At 39.8% G+C, this 18,141-nt stretch overlaps 1 protein-coding gene across 3 annotated transcripts in view; it reads right to left on the reverse strand.

The window, feature by feature from the left end:
• The window catches only part of RALYL (RALY RNA binding protein like), an 832,089-nt gene that overhangs the window by 150,671 nt on the left and 663,277 nt on the right, over positions 1-18,141 (reverse strand). For all 3 annotated transcript variants that reach the window (XM_045287689.1, XM_045287683.1, XM_045287690.1), the window contains one exon: positions 8,621-8,653. In XM_045287689.1, coding sequence (XP_045143624.1) covers positions 8,621-8,653 — 33 coding nt within the window. The remainder of the gene's footprint in view (positions 1-8,620; positions 8,654-18,141) is intronic.

Raw genomic sequence — 18,141 nt, forward strand, 5'->3', positions numbered from 1 at the left:
AGGGTCCAGGCCATAGCCAGAGGTCCCAGATGGAATGTCTGCCACAGAAGTCTCCATGCGTTACTTTGACAAGATGCCGACGGGACAGGGATGTTTTCTTGATGCACACTTAACCTTTATATAAAACTCTCTCTTATACACGAGTTTCTGTAGATTTGTTTCTCTAAAGTACCCAGACGAATACACCAGGCTAGAGAAATACATGTTCGGTCACAATATTACATAAGTGAGATGAACAAGAATTTTAATATAATCCCAGTTTAGTTCTAGGATATTAGCAGAATGGGCTTCTATGCACAGGCACCTTGTCAAAGTAACGCATGGAGACTTCTGTGGCAGACATTCCATCGGGGACCTCTGGTTATGGCCTTGACCCTGATGAGGGAACCCCGAGAGAGTTCTATATCATTGTGGCTGTGTCTACCACCTGCACCCTAATAGGAAAGGACTGTGGGAGCGATATTTAAAAGAGTTTTCTGAAATGACTTCAGAGACTAGACGTGCTTACTGAGACAAGTAGTAAGGAAGGGTCTACGGAACAGGTGGGGGAAGACGATGGTGAGGGATTGAGGTGTAAGCCCCGATTCATAGACCTGGCTGGTGTTAGAATCACCTGGATAGCATTGGAAAGCACTTTCTCTATAGACCGACCTTGAGAAACAGACTGAGGCTTCTTCTGGATGGCCTTTTATATCTATGATAAGCTATAGTTTGCTTGTTTATTTATTTTTAATTTTCCCTTATGATACAATTTCATTGCCCATGGACTGGTACATATGAACCCAAACCAAGCCCACTGCCAGTGAGTCCATTCCAGCTCAGAGAGGCAGGCCCTCCCTGTCCCGGCTTCCCGAGACTGTCCGGAGCAGCTGGTGAGTCTGAGCCCCCAACTCCCAACTCACAAACTTCTGCCTTGGAATGGATTCTGGCTCGCAGCGACCGTATAGGACAGGGTGGAAGTGCCCTTTTGCCATAAAGTGGCTGGTGGTTTTGAACTGCTAACTTTGAAGTTAGCAACCCAACATGTAGCTCCTTCACCAGCAGGGCTCCTCCTGGTGTCTCAAGTTCCTCTGCTGCCAGCATACAATTGGAGAGCTAGCATCTGAGACTTCTGTCAACTTCCTTTGACATTACCTGGTTGTTCCTCAGGGAGCACATCTTTTCTGTGTCATAATTTTCTTTGGCAAGTTTTATCTTCATTAAAAAAAAATTGTTTTATTATGGTTTTTCTTCATTTTTAGACTCATTTCTTGGGGTGGCAGTTTTTAATTTTATTTCATAATTAGTGGAACACATTTATCAAGGGAAGAATTTGGTTGCCTCATTTATATTGAGACGTGTATTAAAAATGTATCAATATTTCTTCTTTCCATTTAAAAAGTTTGCATGACAATTATCAGGGCACAACATTCAAATAGGGCATAATAGCTGTACTCAAGTTGCTTGATAGCTCTTGCCAGTCATACTCCGTACACTTTATCCTCCCCTTCTGAAAACGTTTTCGTTACCACGTGTAACATAGACCTTTGCTCTTCACTGAACAATCGCAGCGCCTTTGAGTGGCTTTTAAACACTGAGCATGAATCTGCCTCTAGAACAATAACAATAGCTTTACATTTCTGAGCGAGCACTATGTGCCAAGAAGTGTGCTCAGTGCTTTAGCTACATGATCCTACTTAATTGACATTTCAGAAATAAGAACATGAAACCTTGGAAGTCAAGTAACTGTTCAAACTCGCACAGCTGGGTTGTAAGCGTCAGAGGCTACGATGAGGAGAGAATCTTCCCGAGTGCATACGAAGAGGAACTTTAAGACACTGACAGCCATGTATTGTGGTATGGAACATTTAACAGTGACATTATTTCATACCTTTTTATCAAACATAGCAAAACCTTGCATTGATTGCCTTTGACAAGCAGCTGTGAATAAAACGTCATGACTTTGAATTCTTATGTAGACTGTCTGATGCCTGGTGGGTGCCTGTGGACTCATTTGTTCGCTATAAGCCTCTTTTCTGAGCAAACAGGTTTAGGAGGGAGAATCAGACACACATTTGGACAATGTCATATAAAATAATTTTCTTATGATGATGGCAACATACATACAAGTGTGCTTGATACAATCGATATGTGGATTGTTAAAAGAGCTGAAAGAGCCCCCAATAAAATAATAATAAATAAAATACTTTAAGTATAAGTTCAAATTGGCAGCTGAAGCCTTTGGGTTGCATATTCCAATCCCTTTATGATTCAGATATACTCTAAGGAACTCTAACCAATCGTATTTGTCAGCAACACGCCAGATCTCCCATCTTGAGCATTTCTGAACTCTAATTATATATTATTCTGGTTTCAAAGTTTTTTTTCCTCGGGCCTCTAATGCTGGACACTAAACAACTGATGAGTTTAAAATAAAGATTTCTTAGGGTCTGCCCTGGGGAAATAGAAGCACTCAATAACAGCTGGACCCATCCCAAGGGAGTCAGCAAGAACAGGACACGCTGCAGAGAAGCTGCAGGAAGTGAGGCATGAAGAGAAGCTATTTCAGCTCTATTGGCTTGAGGGCAGGACACATATGCATTCAAAATAAAAGATTTCTTGGGGCTTAGAAATGCTTAACAATAGGAGCTGATGATCAATGTAGGAAAGAGGCATGCTCTAGTGATTTTTTTTCAAACCAGAACAACTTGACCTTCCATTTTTCATAAAGTCTTCCAATTGATGTATATATTCCATTTTTCTCTCCCAGCTTTTTTAACAATTATTTTGATTCGCCTGATTTGGATGACTTTTTGAAAGACTTTACGAGGAGGAAAAGGGAAGATGGAGCCACGTAGCTCAATGAATGATTGAAATATTCAAGGGCCATGAACAAAGTAATAAAAGAAAATTGATCCAATCATTTAAAAACCCAATACCATGTTTCTGGTCATTAAGCATGAGTGTAGTAGCTGCCCAAGTGTACTTTTATTCCTTATTAAGTATAGCTGGCTTTTCTTAAGTTAGAGAACACATCTAATATTTTTTGATACTTTAAAACAGCAATTAAAATGCAGAGTATGGACAAGTCCCTTAACAAGTCATTTTAAAACATTAGCCAAAGAGTATTTGATAGATAAGATCAAACTATACCAATTCTAACAAAATAGCAGGTCAATCCCTCCACGCAATTTCTTTGAGGATTAATTAGGGGGGAAAAGAAGAAAAATGAAGAATGTCTAAAAGATATGTGGGACACTGTTCAGAGGAAGAATGTATGGGTAAATAGAATTCCAGATACACAGGAGGCGGTAAAAAAGCATAGAGAAAATTTTGAATATTTATTGACAGAAAAATTCACTAATATTATGAAAGACAAAGTTTCTACAAAGACAGAAATAGGTGGAAATCAAAGGGTGGAAAAAAGATGTCATGAATACACTAACCAAAAGAGAGAAGAGGTGGCAATAGGAATCTCTTACAGTATAAACTCAACACCAAAATCCACTATTAGAGACCAGGAAGGACATTAAATAACCAATAGAGGATCAATCCACCAAGAGGCTATATGCATAATGGCTATTTATGTGCCCAATGACAAAGATCCAACATATATAAAACAGAAATAGTTTTAAAATAATAATAGGAGATTTCAATACACCACTTTCAATGATGCACCAGAATAAAATTCAGCAATAATTCAGAAGAGCTAAATAACACAAGGGTCTAACTCATCATCATATATATGTGATGCAGAACATGTGCAGAACATATCCACCCAGTAGCAGCACAGTACACATTCTTTTCCAACGCATGTGATTCATTCTCCAGAACAGAGTTGGTATTAGACCACAAAGGAAGCCTCCATAAAAACTTTCAAAATATTAAAATAGTACAAAGCTTCCTCTCTGATCATAATAAGATCAGACCAGAAATAAATAACATAATGCGGAAAATAAATTCACATGGAAGTTGAATAACAACTTTCTTAAAAGCTACTGGGAAACAGAAAATTGAAGAAATTTTAAATTCTTACAACCAAATAAGAATGAAAAGACACACATCAAAACCCTTTAGACTCAGCAAAACAAGAGCTCAGAAGGATTTAGGGCAGTAAATGCACACATCAAAGAGAACGAAAGTGCCACAAGGAACACTCGTTGTCTTCCCCGCCTGTCAGTTTTATTCTAACTTCTTTGGTGAGATCTTTATATGCACAAATGTGTCTAAATTTTACAAAACTGAATTCACTCTCATGACTCATTCCAACCCAGCAGCAAACAGCTCTCACACGCACTGGCATCAGGCCCATTCTGGCTCCCAGCCTCCTCGTAAGACGGGGCAGAGCTGCCCCTGTGGGTTTCCCAAACTGTAGCTCTTATGGGAGTAGAAAGCCTCAACTTTCTCCCACGGAGCAGCTGGTGGTTTCAAACTGCTGATCTTCTGGTTTTCAGCCCAACTCATAAGAAAAATGACACTATGGGGTACACACCACGCCTTCTAATGCTGAACCATTTGAGACTCAAAGGGCAGCGTTACCCTGATGTCAAGGCTCAGAAGGGTTAGGAAAGAAGAAGGAATGAGAACAGAAAACACACAGAGGGAGGCGGACACGTTTTGTTACATTGTGGGGATTGCAATCAGTGACATGAAAAAAATGTGTATGAATTGTTGAAAGGAAAATCGATCTTCTTTGTGAGCCTTCATCCAATTCACAATAAAAAGTTGAAAAAAACCACATAAGATTGAAGGGAAGGGACTTAATTTTTGGCATCAAATAGTCTATCAAAGAAAACTAGAAGTGCATTCTCCATAGAAGATAAATTAGAGTGTCGAATCTCTTAAAAATTAAACACTTATGTTATCAAAACACGTTAATACCATATCATTTGATCTTCCATTTGACCCATTTTAAAGTTGTTCTAGTTCTTAATATTTCTGCTTTCTTTTCAACTGGGGTTTTCCTCCATTTTATTTTGTTATTGTTAGTTGTTTTGATATTTTCCTCTTTGCATGTTTTTTTGTTATATGAAATCTAGGATGGCTGACTCGATAGAGACAGTAATTGGAGTAATGATTTCTTGGAGGTAGGGCAAAGAAGATGGAAATCTCATAACAAGGAATACATGAAAGAAGAGAATGTTCTAAAACTGATTGTGGTAATGCTTGTACAACTCTTCTTGATATGATGGAACTACTAAATTCTATGCTATATGGATTATATCCCAATAAAACTTTTTAAAAGCAACAACAACAACAGAAACACTTTACCCACAAAGGACAGAGGAAGCCTCTTGCTTGGGGGAGGCTGGATGTGGAGTGGAATTGACAATGATATATTGAATAGTAGTCTAATCTCTAAAACATACAGAAAAATTCAAGAACTCAACAACAAAATAAAAAAATAAACAACCCAAACACAAAATGTGCAAAGGACATAAATGAACACCTCACTAAAGAGAATACCGAGATAGCCAATAGATGTACGAAAAGATACTTGTGATCATTAGCCATTACAAAGATGCAAATCAAAACTACAATGAGATACTATATGCCACTTTAAAGTGGCAATGATTGAAAACAAAACACAGAAAATAACAAATGCTGGTGCGATGTAGGGGACTGGAACTCACATTAATGGTGAATTGTGAAATAGTGGAAAAGCATCCTGGCAAACGACATGGTGCTTCCTCCAAAAGTTAGAACTAGAAATACCCTAACTGTTTGGTGAGTATTCTAGGATAGATGATCAGTGACATGAGTAGACATGCACACCTGTGCTCATCAGAGCCTTATTCATAAGAGCAAAGAGATGGAAATCACCTAAGTGCCCATCAACATGATGGATAAACAAATTTGTGCTACATACCTACATCCCATCAGATATCATGCAACTGTAAAAAATAGTGCTGAATGTCGACAACATCTGATAACAGGGGTGAAACAGAAGCACATTGTGCTGAGTGAAGTAAATTAATCACAAAGAGCTGTAGGATCTCACTTTTGTAAAAAAGCTAAGAATGGGTATACCTACAGAAAGCAATTTGTTTGATGGTTATGAGAGATTAGAGGGATATGAGGGAGGTAATTTTCTAGATAGTAGATACTATCAGTGGCAAGGGTATTAGTAAATATCCATATTAGTAATATCCAATATGCATATTTGCACAACTTGTCCAAAACAAATGAACACCCCGAGAAAGATGGAAGAATAGATGACAACATTGGTAAATACTACAACATATAATTTTGCAGCCAGCAATAATCACAACCAAAAAAACTATGTGCGTGGTTACACAGGTTGACCTTTATGCATCCATATGTATGGGGAGGCACTTGTGAGTATATGAGTATGCATTTACTAATGTATTTGTAGTCATATTATATACATGTTTTTTGGTACCACATGTACATATAACAAAGTACATAGGGGCAAAATTATGGATACTACCTAGTCATAACCAAGCACTTCATAGATTGTGTTGCTGGGTTTGCAGGGTAGTGACCATCGTCTCATGAAATCACTCAAGACAACTGGCTAACACAGTTCAGAAAGACAATGTTCCATATCCTCCTTTGGTGCATAGCACCTGGGGTCTTAAGAGTGTGTGAGTGGCCTTCGAAGATGCAACTACTAGTCTTTAGTCATCTGGGACAAATGAGCATGAGGGAAGCCAAAGACTCAAAGTAGAAACTAGTCCACAGGATTAAGTGCCCCTTTGATCCACAACGCCACATAGCCCGAGACAAGAAGAACGAGACGGTGCCCGGCTGCCGCTACCAACCATTCGAACCAGGGACACAATACAAAGTCCCTGATACAAAGAATAAGAAAGGTGAACCAGAGGCCAGAATTATTGGACCATTAGAGAGCAGAGGAACTTCTGGGACGATTGTCCTAAGATACCCTGAGAACTTGGAACTAAAACTATTTCCAACGGTAGCCTTCTATCCAAATAATAAAGCTGCATTATCATAGAAACCATGTCACCTGTGATTATTGTGTTCCTTTAAATAATTAACTACATGAAATCAAATGCTCAACATTGACCCTCAAACAAAGAGGAGATGCTAAGTGGGGGCAAGGAAGTCATTTGAATGGAAACGGGAAAAGAATAGAAATAACGGGAATGGTGACACCTTATGAAAAATGTAATGAATGTCATGGGTCAAGTTAAGTAGAAATGGTGTGGTGGGGTGACATTTCTGAATATGGCTCTTCTAACCAAGTCTCTCTAACTCCCACCAGATGATTAGGTGGGACTCTGTAAATAGGGTATGTGTGACCCTAATGGTGGGGATTGGTCAGTGTTTGTTAGCACCCCGTTGGCTATAATGATAAGCCATCTTTGAGGCAGGAGAGAGAGAAAGCCCAGGACCATCAGCAGAGCATGCTCCAGATGGATGTCTGAAGAGCAGAAGTCGAAACCCGAGGCCCCGGAGACTGTGGCAGAGAAGCAGGGCCCAGACTCGTAGGTAACTTCTCTTCCTTAGGTCTAAGCTTATGGCACTCTGATAGAGTGGCCCGGAGGCTTCCTGGTCCAGGAAGGCAGAGGCCAAGGGACCATATGGCTAAGAACCAGGGGACCAGAGAGACACTTTGCTGCTGACTGAGGACAGGTGTGGTGGTGGAACATGATTGTATCCTAGCCGTTTACTCATCTTGACATGTGGTAGTGTAATAACGTCCCTCGTAACCCCCATAATTGTGAGCATTGTCTGTAAGTTCTGTGTGGCCTTTGCCATGAAGTATTGACACCAGCATGGAAGTAGAGTGCCGTGGAAGGAGCAATTGGTGTCAGACCAGGTAAAGAGGGATGGGGCAGAGAAGCATGTCGGACCCTTGCCTCTCAGCGATAGGAAGGTCAGAGGAGGTCAGATAAGGCACCCGTGTTCCACACTGTTTACCTCGCTCGGTAACCTTTAACTGAAAACACGACAAAATAGTTCCAAACACACACACACACATCATGCACACTATCCGCAGATTGGACATAGTTCGGGAGGCCTAAAAATAGTACATATGTGCACTTGTCAACAATATCAGGCTCACAATGAGGACATGTACCATGATGCAGGATGGTTCCCACGCTTCCTACCTAGTCTGCCTCAAAGGTCTTTAGTTTTGTGCTCAGAGAGGCAGCCAGGGTGAGGAAATTGGGGAGATAAAGTGAAAAGAAAGAAAAGGGGAGAAAAGGTATAGCGGTTTTGAAGACACGTTTAGAGACAGTGGAAGTGAGCTGGCCGTAGTGGACGATGAAAGAAACCAGCATAAAGACTTGGTAGGCAGACTAGGAAAGTCGTCAGTGTGGTTCAGAGGAACTGACAAACAATTATAGCCCATCTGTGCGTGATGATAATATGGATCATCTAGACCATCATTGTTTCCTTTACTTGGCTTTTACAGAGGACCCGGTACACCATCTATATTCACGCACTCAATTGCTGAGATTACAAAAATGCCTAGAGATCATTTTAGTTAAGGCTTTATAAAATGTGAATGGCAATGTGGCTGTTGAAATGATGAATTCAATGATATGACTTTGAATATGGGAGTTAAATGACTGGAAACACAATTTCATCAGACTGTGTTTATTTGAGTTAAATAATTGATGTTTAAAATATTTAGACATGTACTCACCCAACAGACAGGAAAGGCTCCTTTGATTCAAGTCTATGGGGGAAAAAAACCATTAAAAATTCATTTTAATATGACAATATGCTGTGTATTCAAAAATCGCTTTTACACGAATGTGATAGAATTATTACACTTGTTTGGATAGAAATGCATAATTTACCACCAATATAAAGCTATCAATAATATATGAAGACCTAATCTGGGCTAATTTAAATTCTGAGTGAATTAATGTCGAGGCAACATGAAATGGGAGAGCCTTGAAATGGGAATACAGCATTTAAAAGACACATTAAGATCATAATGATGTTAGTTTAATTTTGATTTGTACTCTTTTGATCTATCTAGTCTCATTATTCACGGTAATTTGTTTGTAGAAATTCCAGTATAATAGCGATTTGTGGTTGTTGGAATAGTAAAGACATTTGTAATGTATTGGTTTATATCTTGGCTAAGTAATTCGTTTCCAAGGTAAATACTCCGTTGTGGAGAGGAAGGCAGCTCTCTTCTGCTGTAGGTCATTTACAAGCACCTAGATCTCCTGGCTGATCATGGAATAGCGATGTCTTATCTCCTTTGTGTCTCCAAAGAGCCTGGCTATTTTCTGTACCCTTAGTGCGCCACGAGGGAATGCTCATCGGAAGGCTCTGGTGAATTGTGATATCATGAGCAAGTCACTAGACCTTGGGTAGGTTTACTTTTTCTACTCATCTGTGATACAGCTAGGCAAACAACTAGAGGGAGAAGAGGTGGAAATAAAATTTTAAAATATGCTTGCATATGATTTAAAAGATCTGACTAGTATCAGATGAGCAAAGGGGAATTTACTTGAAAAACTTAGAGGGTTTCTATCTTATATGAAACAAGACCCGACAGAGCCATCTTCCTCTGTAACACGAGAGAGCTCTGGGGGTCAGACTGATTCCGGAGAAGGGTTTGTTTGGCTTTCAAGTGTATGAAGGTCCATGGGTGGTACAAATGGTTTGACTTCCAACTAGTAACCTAAAAATTGGCAATTCAAATCTACTCAATGTTACCATCGAAGATGGGCCTGGTGATCTACTTCCATAAATACTACAGCCAAGAAAACCCTGGGAAGAAGTCCTCCTCTGTAACCCAGTGGGTCACCACGAGTGAGAATTGACTCAAGGATTTTTAGATTTATAGGATTGCCTTACTTGTCCAGTGTTACTGTAAAAGAAATACCACAAATGGATGTCTTTCACAAACAGCACTTTTTCTTTAATAGTTGGGGAGACTAAAACTCCAAATACAGGGTGCCAGTCCCTAAGGAATGCTTTTGCTCCCTGTTTGTTCTGGGAGAAGCTCCGGGTCACCATGGAACATGCGTGGGCCTGGTCTTTCTTAGAGAAATCCTCTTGGCTTTAATCTTCCCCTGGATCTAGGATATTTTCAGTGAAGGAATCTCAAGTCCCAGATCTTCTTTCTTGGCGGTACTGAGGTCCCTTGACCTCTACACCCTTGTTTAATCTCCTTTTTATGTCCAAAGAGATTGGCTCAAGATAAAACTTAAACCTGTAGATTATATTCTTTCTCATTAACATAACTACCTGGAATCCTGTCCATGGATATCATTGACTTGAAAAATTGTTAAGATGTGGAAATTAATAGGCTCTATTCTTTCTGCTTTTGCAAATAATTGTAGCCTAGTAGTTGTTAGATTTTAGTGTATTTGTGTGATTTGTTTGTATGTAGCTGCAAACATCCAGTTCCTAATTGTTTACTCTTGACCTTGTCCCTTTTGCCTTTCACTACTGGCTGGGTATATGTCTCTTGGTGGCTAGCCCTAGGGTAGAGAGTAGTTTAAAACATTTTATATCTGATTCATCTTTTTGGAATTTTATTAGAAAGGCCGGTTTTTTCTTTTGGTGAAGTGACTGTGATGAAGGGAAATGATTTAATATGGCTTTTTGGGCCGTCGTATTGGTAACTCCCACCCAGTCTCTGGGTACAAATAAGGTGTTGAGATTTTCGCTCAGGGATTGGCTAGTTTTGACATTCTTCTGGGTAAAAGAGTGAGCCATTTCTGAAGCAGGCAGAGGGGAAACACCACGACCATCAAACAGGAAGAGCCACCAGGGGGTCCATGTGATCCCCCAGTCTGAATGGGTGGAGGCACCAGGGGTGGCGTCATACAGAACATGAGACAGGGAGGAGGAAGCGCATTGCGGCAGCGGTCAAAGGACCACATCCATAGCTGAAAGGCTGAGGGCCAGCGAGGGACCATACCTCACAGCATGGCTGAGAAGAGGTTTTATAGACAAAAAAAAACAAAAACCAACAAAAACCTATATCCTTATCATTTTTTAACTATTAGTTTCCCCCAACGAACCCTTTTAATTAGGAATATTGTCTGTGGATTCTGTATGGCCATAGCAACAAACTACTGCACCCAGCAGCGAGATCGAGTGCTCTAGGAGACATGGCTGGTGTCAGAAAAGGATAACGAAGGGTGGAGTGTGGAGACATGTCTGATCTCTGCTGTGTGGCAATCGACATTGGACTGGAGGAGAGTGGAGTCTTCTTTTCACAGGAGGTCAGATGTGGCCCCACTTCATTTCCTCACTGACTTTCATATTTCCCTCTATTTCCATTTCAGGGCTAGTTCTCATTAGTTACCGGACTCTCACTGGTCTCCATGTAGATTCTTTGTTCAGAAGTTCGCTGACGTTAAACACTGAAATCACCAAGTTCCCTTCAATGCTGCTAAACCACTCCATTTGTTTAAATACTGCCTTGCACCACTGTACTTATGGATATCGAAAACAATAAGTAACTTGAAGAAAAGCAAGACTCCATTTTGCATTTGCTGGTGCAATTATCAACAAGATGAGTTAAGAATTTGAAGTAGTATTTATGGATAGGTTTTCCCCTCCTTTATCCGAAAGCTTCAGAGAGAGAGAGATTTACTGGATGGAAGCATATTCAAGGCAAATGTCCTTCACTAATGCCAAGGGTTAATATGGCTGACCCATTCTCTCAGCACTTCCACGCTCTCCTTCCCCATGTTTCATAAAAGACTTCAGGAGATAATTTTCAAAATGACATCTGATTCAGAGTCCTGCCTAATGTACTATAAACCAGGGGTTGGCAAAAGCCTGTAGGTCAAATCATGTTTACCGGCTGTTTTTGCACAGACTTACAAGCTAAGACTGGCTTTGATATTTTTCTATACTTGACAACAAATCAAGAGTATCATATTTTATGACATGTAAAAGGTAAATGAAATTCATATCTGTCTCCATAAATAAAGCGTTATTGTCATGCAGCCATGCTCACTCACTTGTGTGCATAGTGTGTCTAGGGTTGCTTTTGTACTACAATGCCCAATTAGGTCATTGTGACAGAGTTTGTATGATCACAATCCTAAAGTGTTTAGTATATGGCCTTTATGGGAAAAGCATGCCAATACACAGGACATAATCATATGGTTGGAAGGATTTTGAAACTACACCTCAAATCAGGTGTTTTCTACTTGTAAGACATATGAAAATATTCTCCCGATCAAGATAATTCAAATTCCTCCTCCACTTGTGACAGTTAGGTTTTGAGTCAACTGAGCCAGGCCAGGATGCTCAGTGGTTTGGCATTTAAGACCTAACAATTCCTCATGACGTGACCTCCACAATTCAATCTGCTTTGATGGAGCAGTCAACTGGTTTTAAGATTAGTGAGGGATGTGATACCCTTCCTCATGTTGTAGTCCTGGTGCAAATGGAAGGACATTTTCTTTATGGGGTGGTTTGCTTCCTACATAAATGGACACCATGGAAACATTTGCTTGCTTTTTGCTGGGTCTGGATCATGCATCTGGCTCACCACCCTTGAGTTCGTTGGACTTGAACCAGTGACCGACCATATTGCCCGCTGATGCTGGCAGTCATTCAGTCTGATTGACAGCCTTGCATTCATTTCACCTCTGCAGTCATCAGCGTGAAGCAGTTCTGCTGATCTAGGGGCTCATTAGGTCCTGTAGCTACATGAGTCAGGAAAAGCCTCCAGCTTAACATCTGGCCCATGGAAGTGGAACATGCCTGGACTCAGATTTACCTGCCTCTACGATAGTGAGATCCATTTTCCTGATATAAAATTTTACATATATGTACTTATAGAAGCACCACAAATTTGCTTCTCTAGAGGACCCAGCATAAGACATTATCCTACAAAGCCAGGCTCTGTCCCGACTGACAGATTAAGCTACTCATCACACTATTTTCATGTCAAGCTTTCTGAAAATTTCAATAACCAAAGGAGAGTGCCCGGACTTGTTATCTTGTCATTTGAATCTTTTCGCAAATGTACTGTACCATCTTTCCAGGTCACTCTTCCCACTTTTAATCCGAAATGCTTTATTCTAAGAAAATCTAAATCCTATCTTTAGCTTGTGGGTTGTACAAAAACAGCTGGTGAGTAGGATTTGACCTGCAAGCTAAAGTTTCCCTTGGTTGTGACCAAATTATTTATTTCCCAAACACATCAGCCTTAGCTTTGTTTTGGTGCCTTTGAATGTACTCTTTCTACACCTAGAATACTCATATGGTTCTCCTTTATCTTTTTAAGGGCTATTTATCTTTCACATTCAGCTCCATCAAATCTTCCTGAAAAAGCTAATCCTGACATTTTCATCTTGCATAAGTTTATACATCTCTTAACTTCTAGTACTTAATATCGTCATCTCTGTGGTATTTTCTGATGATAACAGTTATGTATTAAAAGGTCAGGGTTCTACTAAAATTGAAAAGATTGCTAAATCTTGATCTCTACTTAGACAAGAGGCCTCTAAAAGGTCCGTGTTATATGCCCCATGATCAAAGGTAGGAGGTGACTGCTGATGCTTCCAGAGCTTCGCAGAAAGGTACGATCATCACCCATCAGTCCCTCTGAGTCATGAAAGACGAGTACTAGACTCTGGGTCTCCTGAGGCTTTTCTATGGTAAGTCAGGGTCTGGAACACTGGAGTAGGGCTAACCTCCTACTGCATTCCTCGTCAGGAAACTAACAGCACGCTGCAGAGGAAAGTGGCAACGTGTTCGTTTATTGAACTATTCTCTGCTTTAAGAACCAGCTGCTCCTTGGGGTTCACTATGCAATGTAAACTTCTCTAGCCTTGAGATAAGTCATAGCTTCATCTTAAACTAATTTTTATCATTAGTGACATAGAAAATATCATCTTCAACTCCAGGCAGGAGTGCGGTGAAGCATATGAGATCGTGTATGAGAGCAAGTAGCACAGTTTCTGGAACAGAGGAAACCTGATGGTCATGCCTACATCCAAGAGAGATTGTCAGTTCAATTGGCTGACATTTCATGGGGAATTTAGTTCTGAAAACTGAAAATGACAATAGTTAAAAACAAATTATCAGGAGAAACAGCCCATTGGAGGACATTTTATCAATTTAATACTTAGAAATACCTTATTTCATCAAGATATGCCCAGAGAGAACATTTCTAAGATTAAAAAATAATAATAAGGTAATTGTTTTGTGAAGGAATAGATTGATTTTCTCTTTCTTAAGATTTATTTTTCATATGAAATAGGCAGCGAATTTAATAATACTTCAAATAGGGCTCACCAGAAAAAACCCTCATAGAATTAAAAGGAGAATTAAGATAAGAAACCACAGCCCTCAAGAAACAAAGCACAGTAGAGAAATAAAATAGAATATAAAAAACGATCAATATTTGGGATTAAATAAAAAAAATAGCCTTGGTGATAAAAACACTTCCAGAGATCACATGACAGACTTTTGTAATACCAATGACTTATACATGGCAAATACATTTTTTCCGCTAAGAACATGGTGATTATACACATGGACCTTGTGAGAGAGACTACACAGAAACCAAATCCACTACATCTGTGGAAAGAGACAATGGAGAAGGTCAAATTGTTTATATGTAAGTTCAAGGTGAAATTGAAAGGAAACAAAAATCCACGAGAGACAAATTACAACCTTAAGTACATCCACCTTAATTTAGAGACAACCTCAAAAATAGGTTTCATGAATTGAAACATTAATGAAAACCAAATACCTGAGGAGCTGTGGGATGACAAAGTATATGAAGAAAACAAAAGGCCAGTAAAAAAGGCAGGAAGGAAGAAAATACCAAAATGAATGTGACAAGAGACTGTAAACTTTCTCTTGAGTGAATGTAGAATAGCTAAAACAAATGGAAGACATGATGAAGTAACTGATCCAAAGAGAAGATTTTTGAGTGCAACTTGAGAAGACAGAGTAAAATATGATGCCATGTGCAAAGACCTAGACTTATAAAACCAAAACAGAAGGACATCTTTATCATTTTTCAAGCTAAAAGAACATAACAAAATTCGGGCCTCAAGTTCCAATGTTGAAAGATTTTATGAGCAAAATATTCAGTGATAGAGGAAGTGTCGAAAGAAGATGGGAATGATATACTGTTACCAAAAGGAGTACCAGAAAGAATCAGTTCAGCCTTTAATGAGGTAGCACAGAATCAAGAACCAGAGATACTGAAGGGAGAAGTCCGTGCTAACTGAAGACATTATTGAAAGAAACCCCCCAAACTGGAAGACGCCAACCGGCCAAATGAAAAGAAAAAAACCAAGGTTGTGGCCCTTCCTAAGACAGGTGATCCAACAAAAGGTGGCCATTATCTAAAAATGTCATTAATATTATACACAAGCAGAATTTTGCTGGATATAATTCAAAACGGTTGACAGGTTATTGTCAGACATTCAAGGCAGAGTGAGAATAGTATGTGGAATGAGGGATATCATTGCTGACATCAGATGGATCTTGGCTTAAAGCAGCCAACATCAGAAAGATGCTTGCCTGTGTTTTCTTGATTAAGATTAACATTGAGAAGAATAATGATTTCAGAGCATGAAATTTTATTCATACTGAATCTGTACATGGACCAGGAAGCATTCATCCAAAGAGATTAAGGGGATCCTTCATGATTTAAAATCAGAAAGGTGTGTGTCAGGGTTGTACACTTTTATGATATTCATTCACTATTTATACTGAGAAAATAATTTGAGAAGTTAGACTAAATAAAAAAGAAGCTACATTAGGAATTACGATAGGAGGAAGACTCATTAATAACCTCTACTGTGCAGACAACATAACCTTGCTTGCTGAAAGCAAAGAGGACTTAAAGCATGTATTAATATAGCTCAAAGTCTACAAACATTCTAAGGCAAATCCCATTGCCTTTTAATTCAATTTTTCTACGAACTTTCGGAAGCCCCATGGCATTTTTCACTGGTTTTCCCCTATATAATACTCAGCCTAAAACATTTGGAATGGAAAGGGTTTATAAAGGGACACAATCTGGAGGATGAGTTTTCTTAACTGGTTCACAAGTTTGCAAGGACCTCAATACACGAGAGACTTTAATTCTAGTAAGAATTCTGCTTACTGAGATAAAGGAAATAAGAAGACTTTGAGAGATTACTGGACATTACTGGACAACTGGTTCACAAGTTTGTAAGGACCTCAATATACGAGAGATTTTAATTCTAGTAAGAATTCTGTGTACTGAGGTAAAGGAAATAAGAAGACTTTGGTAGATTACTGGACATTGGTTTAGAACTAACACTCATTCCAGGAGACCCACAATATTACTGTGGGACACGAGTGAAAGTAGGGCATAGGGAGGTCAGGTTATTAATGGGGTCTTAGCTTGGATCTGTCTCACAGTGAGTCCCAAAGCCCATCCTGTAGTGGTTTCCCTGGCTCCAGAATGCATAATTCGAATAGAGCTAATCAAAAACTGACAGAACCACCCCGATAAGAGTAAAGGCTATTATAGTAGAAAAGGTCAAGTGGAGGCCATCAGAACTGCCACTACCTATTAAAGTAGTAAAGGACAAGCGGTGCCACATTCCTGTATATATTAGCGAGATCGTGCCAACATCAAGGACTTGAAAAATTCAAGGGTGATGAATCCTACCATTTCCCCATTCAATTCACCCTCTTGGCCAGTTGCAAAATAAACATATCTTGGAGAATGGCAGTGAATTATCGAAAACTGAACAAGTTGGTGACCTCAATGGAAGTTGCTGTTCTACCTGTAGTTTCATTGCTTGGGCAAACGAACACATCTCAAGGTGAATGGTATGCAGCAATTGCTCTGGCCAATGCTCCCTTCTCTGCATTTGTATCAAAGCACCACCAGAAGCAGTCTGCCTTCAGCTGGGAAGGCCAATAATATCCTTCCACTGTATGACTTCATGGGTATATTTACTCGCCAACACCCTGTCATAAATGAGTCTGCATGATCTCGATTCCTTTCCCTTCCACGAGGATCCATTACTTTGATGTTTTAATGCTTATTGGACCTACTATGGAAGAAGTATTAATATTCTAGATTTATTGGTGAGACATCAGTGTGTGATGTCACATCAGGTTGTGAAATGAAGCTGACAAAATTCAGGTCCTCTCCACCTCTGAAATTTCTAAGGGTCCAGAGTGTGAGGCATGTTAAAACATTAATTTAAAAAAAATTAATTTTCTATATTCCTTTTAAAGAGGTAAGTTGTGGCATCCAGCCCACCCTACAACTAAAAAGGAGGCCCAACACCTTTGCATTCTGGCGATAACAAATTTCTAATTTTTGGTCTACTACCTCAGCCTTTTTATCAAGTACCCAACACAAAACAAACTGCTAGTGCTGAGTGGAACCCAGAGCAAGAGAAAGTTCTGCATCAGGCTTAGGCTGCTGTGGAAGCTTCTCCGACCACAGGGCCACACGATCCAGCTGATCTAACGGCCTTGAGGTGGCAGTGGCAGAAAGAATCCTTGGCGGGCCCTAATGGTGAACCACAGCACTTTGAGGCTTGGGGTCTGCTGATCTACTTTTGAGAAATCAGCCTCTGTACTCCCTGCAGAACGCGGCCTTCTGCTGGTGTGCATGAAGCCAGCCGCAAGGAGCAATCGGTTGGATTGGGTTAACACCACCCAGGGACCCATCTGTGATTTAGATGACACCATAAATGCTACACTAGGATCAACCTCTGGTCCACATGGCTCTGCACAGGGAGTGATGGTGGTTTCAGACATAGCGAGTTAACAGTAAACCAACTCATTGCTATTTAAAAACTTAATTTTTATTGATCATATATTGAAACAATATCGTTTCCCTTCCCCCTTCACTCATCCCCTTAACCCTTCCATCCCCCTGGCCTTCACATAGCCTTCAAAGTCTGCTTCTTTGGGTGTCACACCCATTTTTCTTTTTCCTCTTTTGTAATAGTGATATCATGCAGTATTTGTCTTTAGAGATTGATGATATCTTCCAAATGTGTCCATGTCATGAAGTGTTTGACAGTTTCATCATTGTGTTTTAGAGATGCGTAATAGTCCATTGTATGTGTGGTGGGGTGAGATTTCTTAATATAGCTCTTCTAACCAAGACTCTCTAACGCCCACCAAATTATTAGGTGGGACTCTGCAAGTAGGGCGTGTGCAACACTACTAGAAGGGATTGGCCAGTTTCGTTTACAAGACCCTTAGCTATAA

Source organism: Echinops telfairi, unplaced genomic scaffold (genome assembly GCF_000313985.2).
Source record: "Echinops telfairi isolate 266 unplaced genomic scaffold, ASM31398v2 ScPeMD7_1;HRSCAF=3_0, whole genome shotgun sequence".
Lineage (NCBI taxonomy): Eukaryota > Metazoa > Chordata > Mammalia > Afrosoricida > Tenrecidae > Echinops > Echinops telfairi.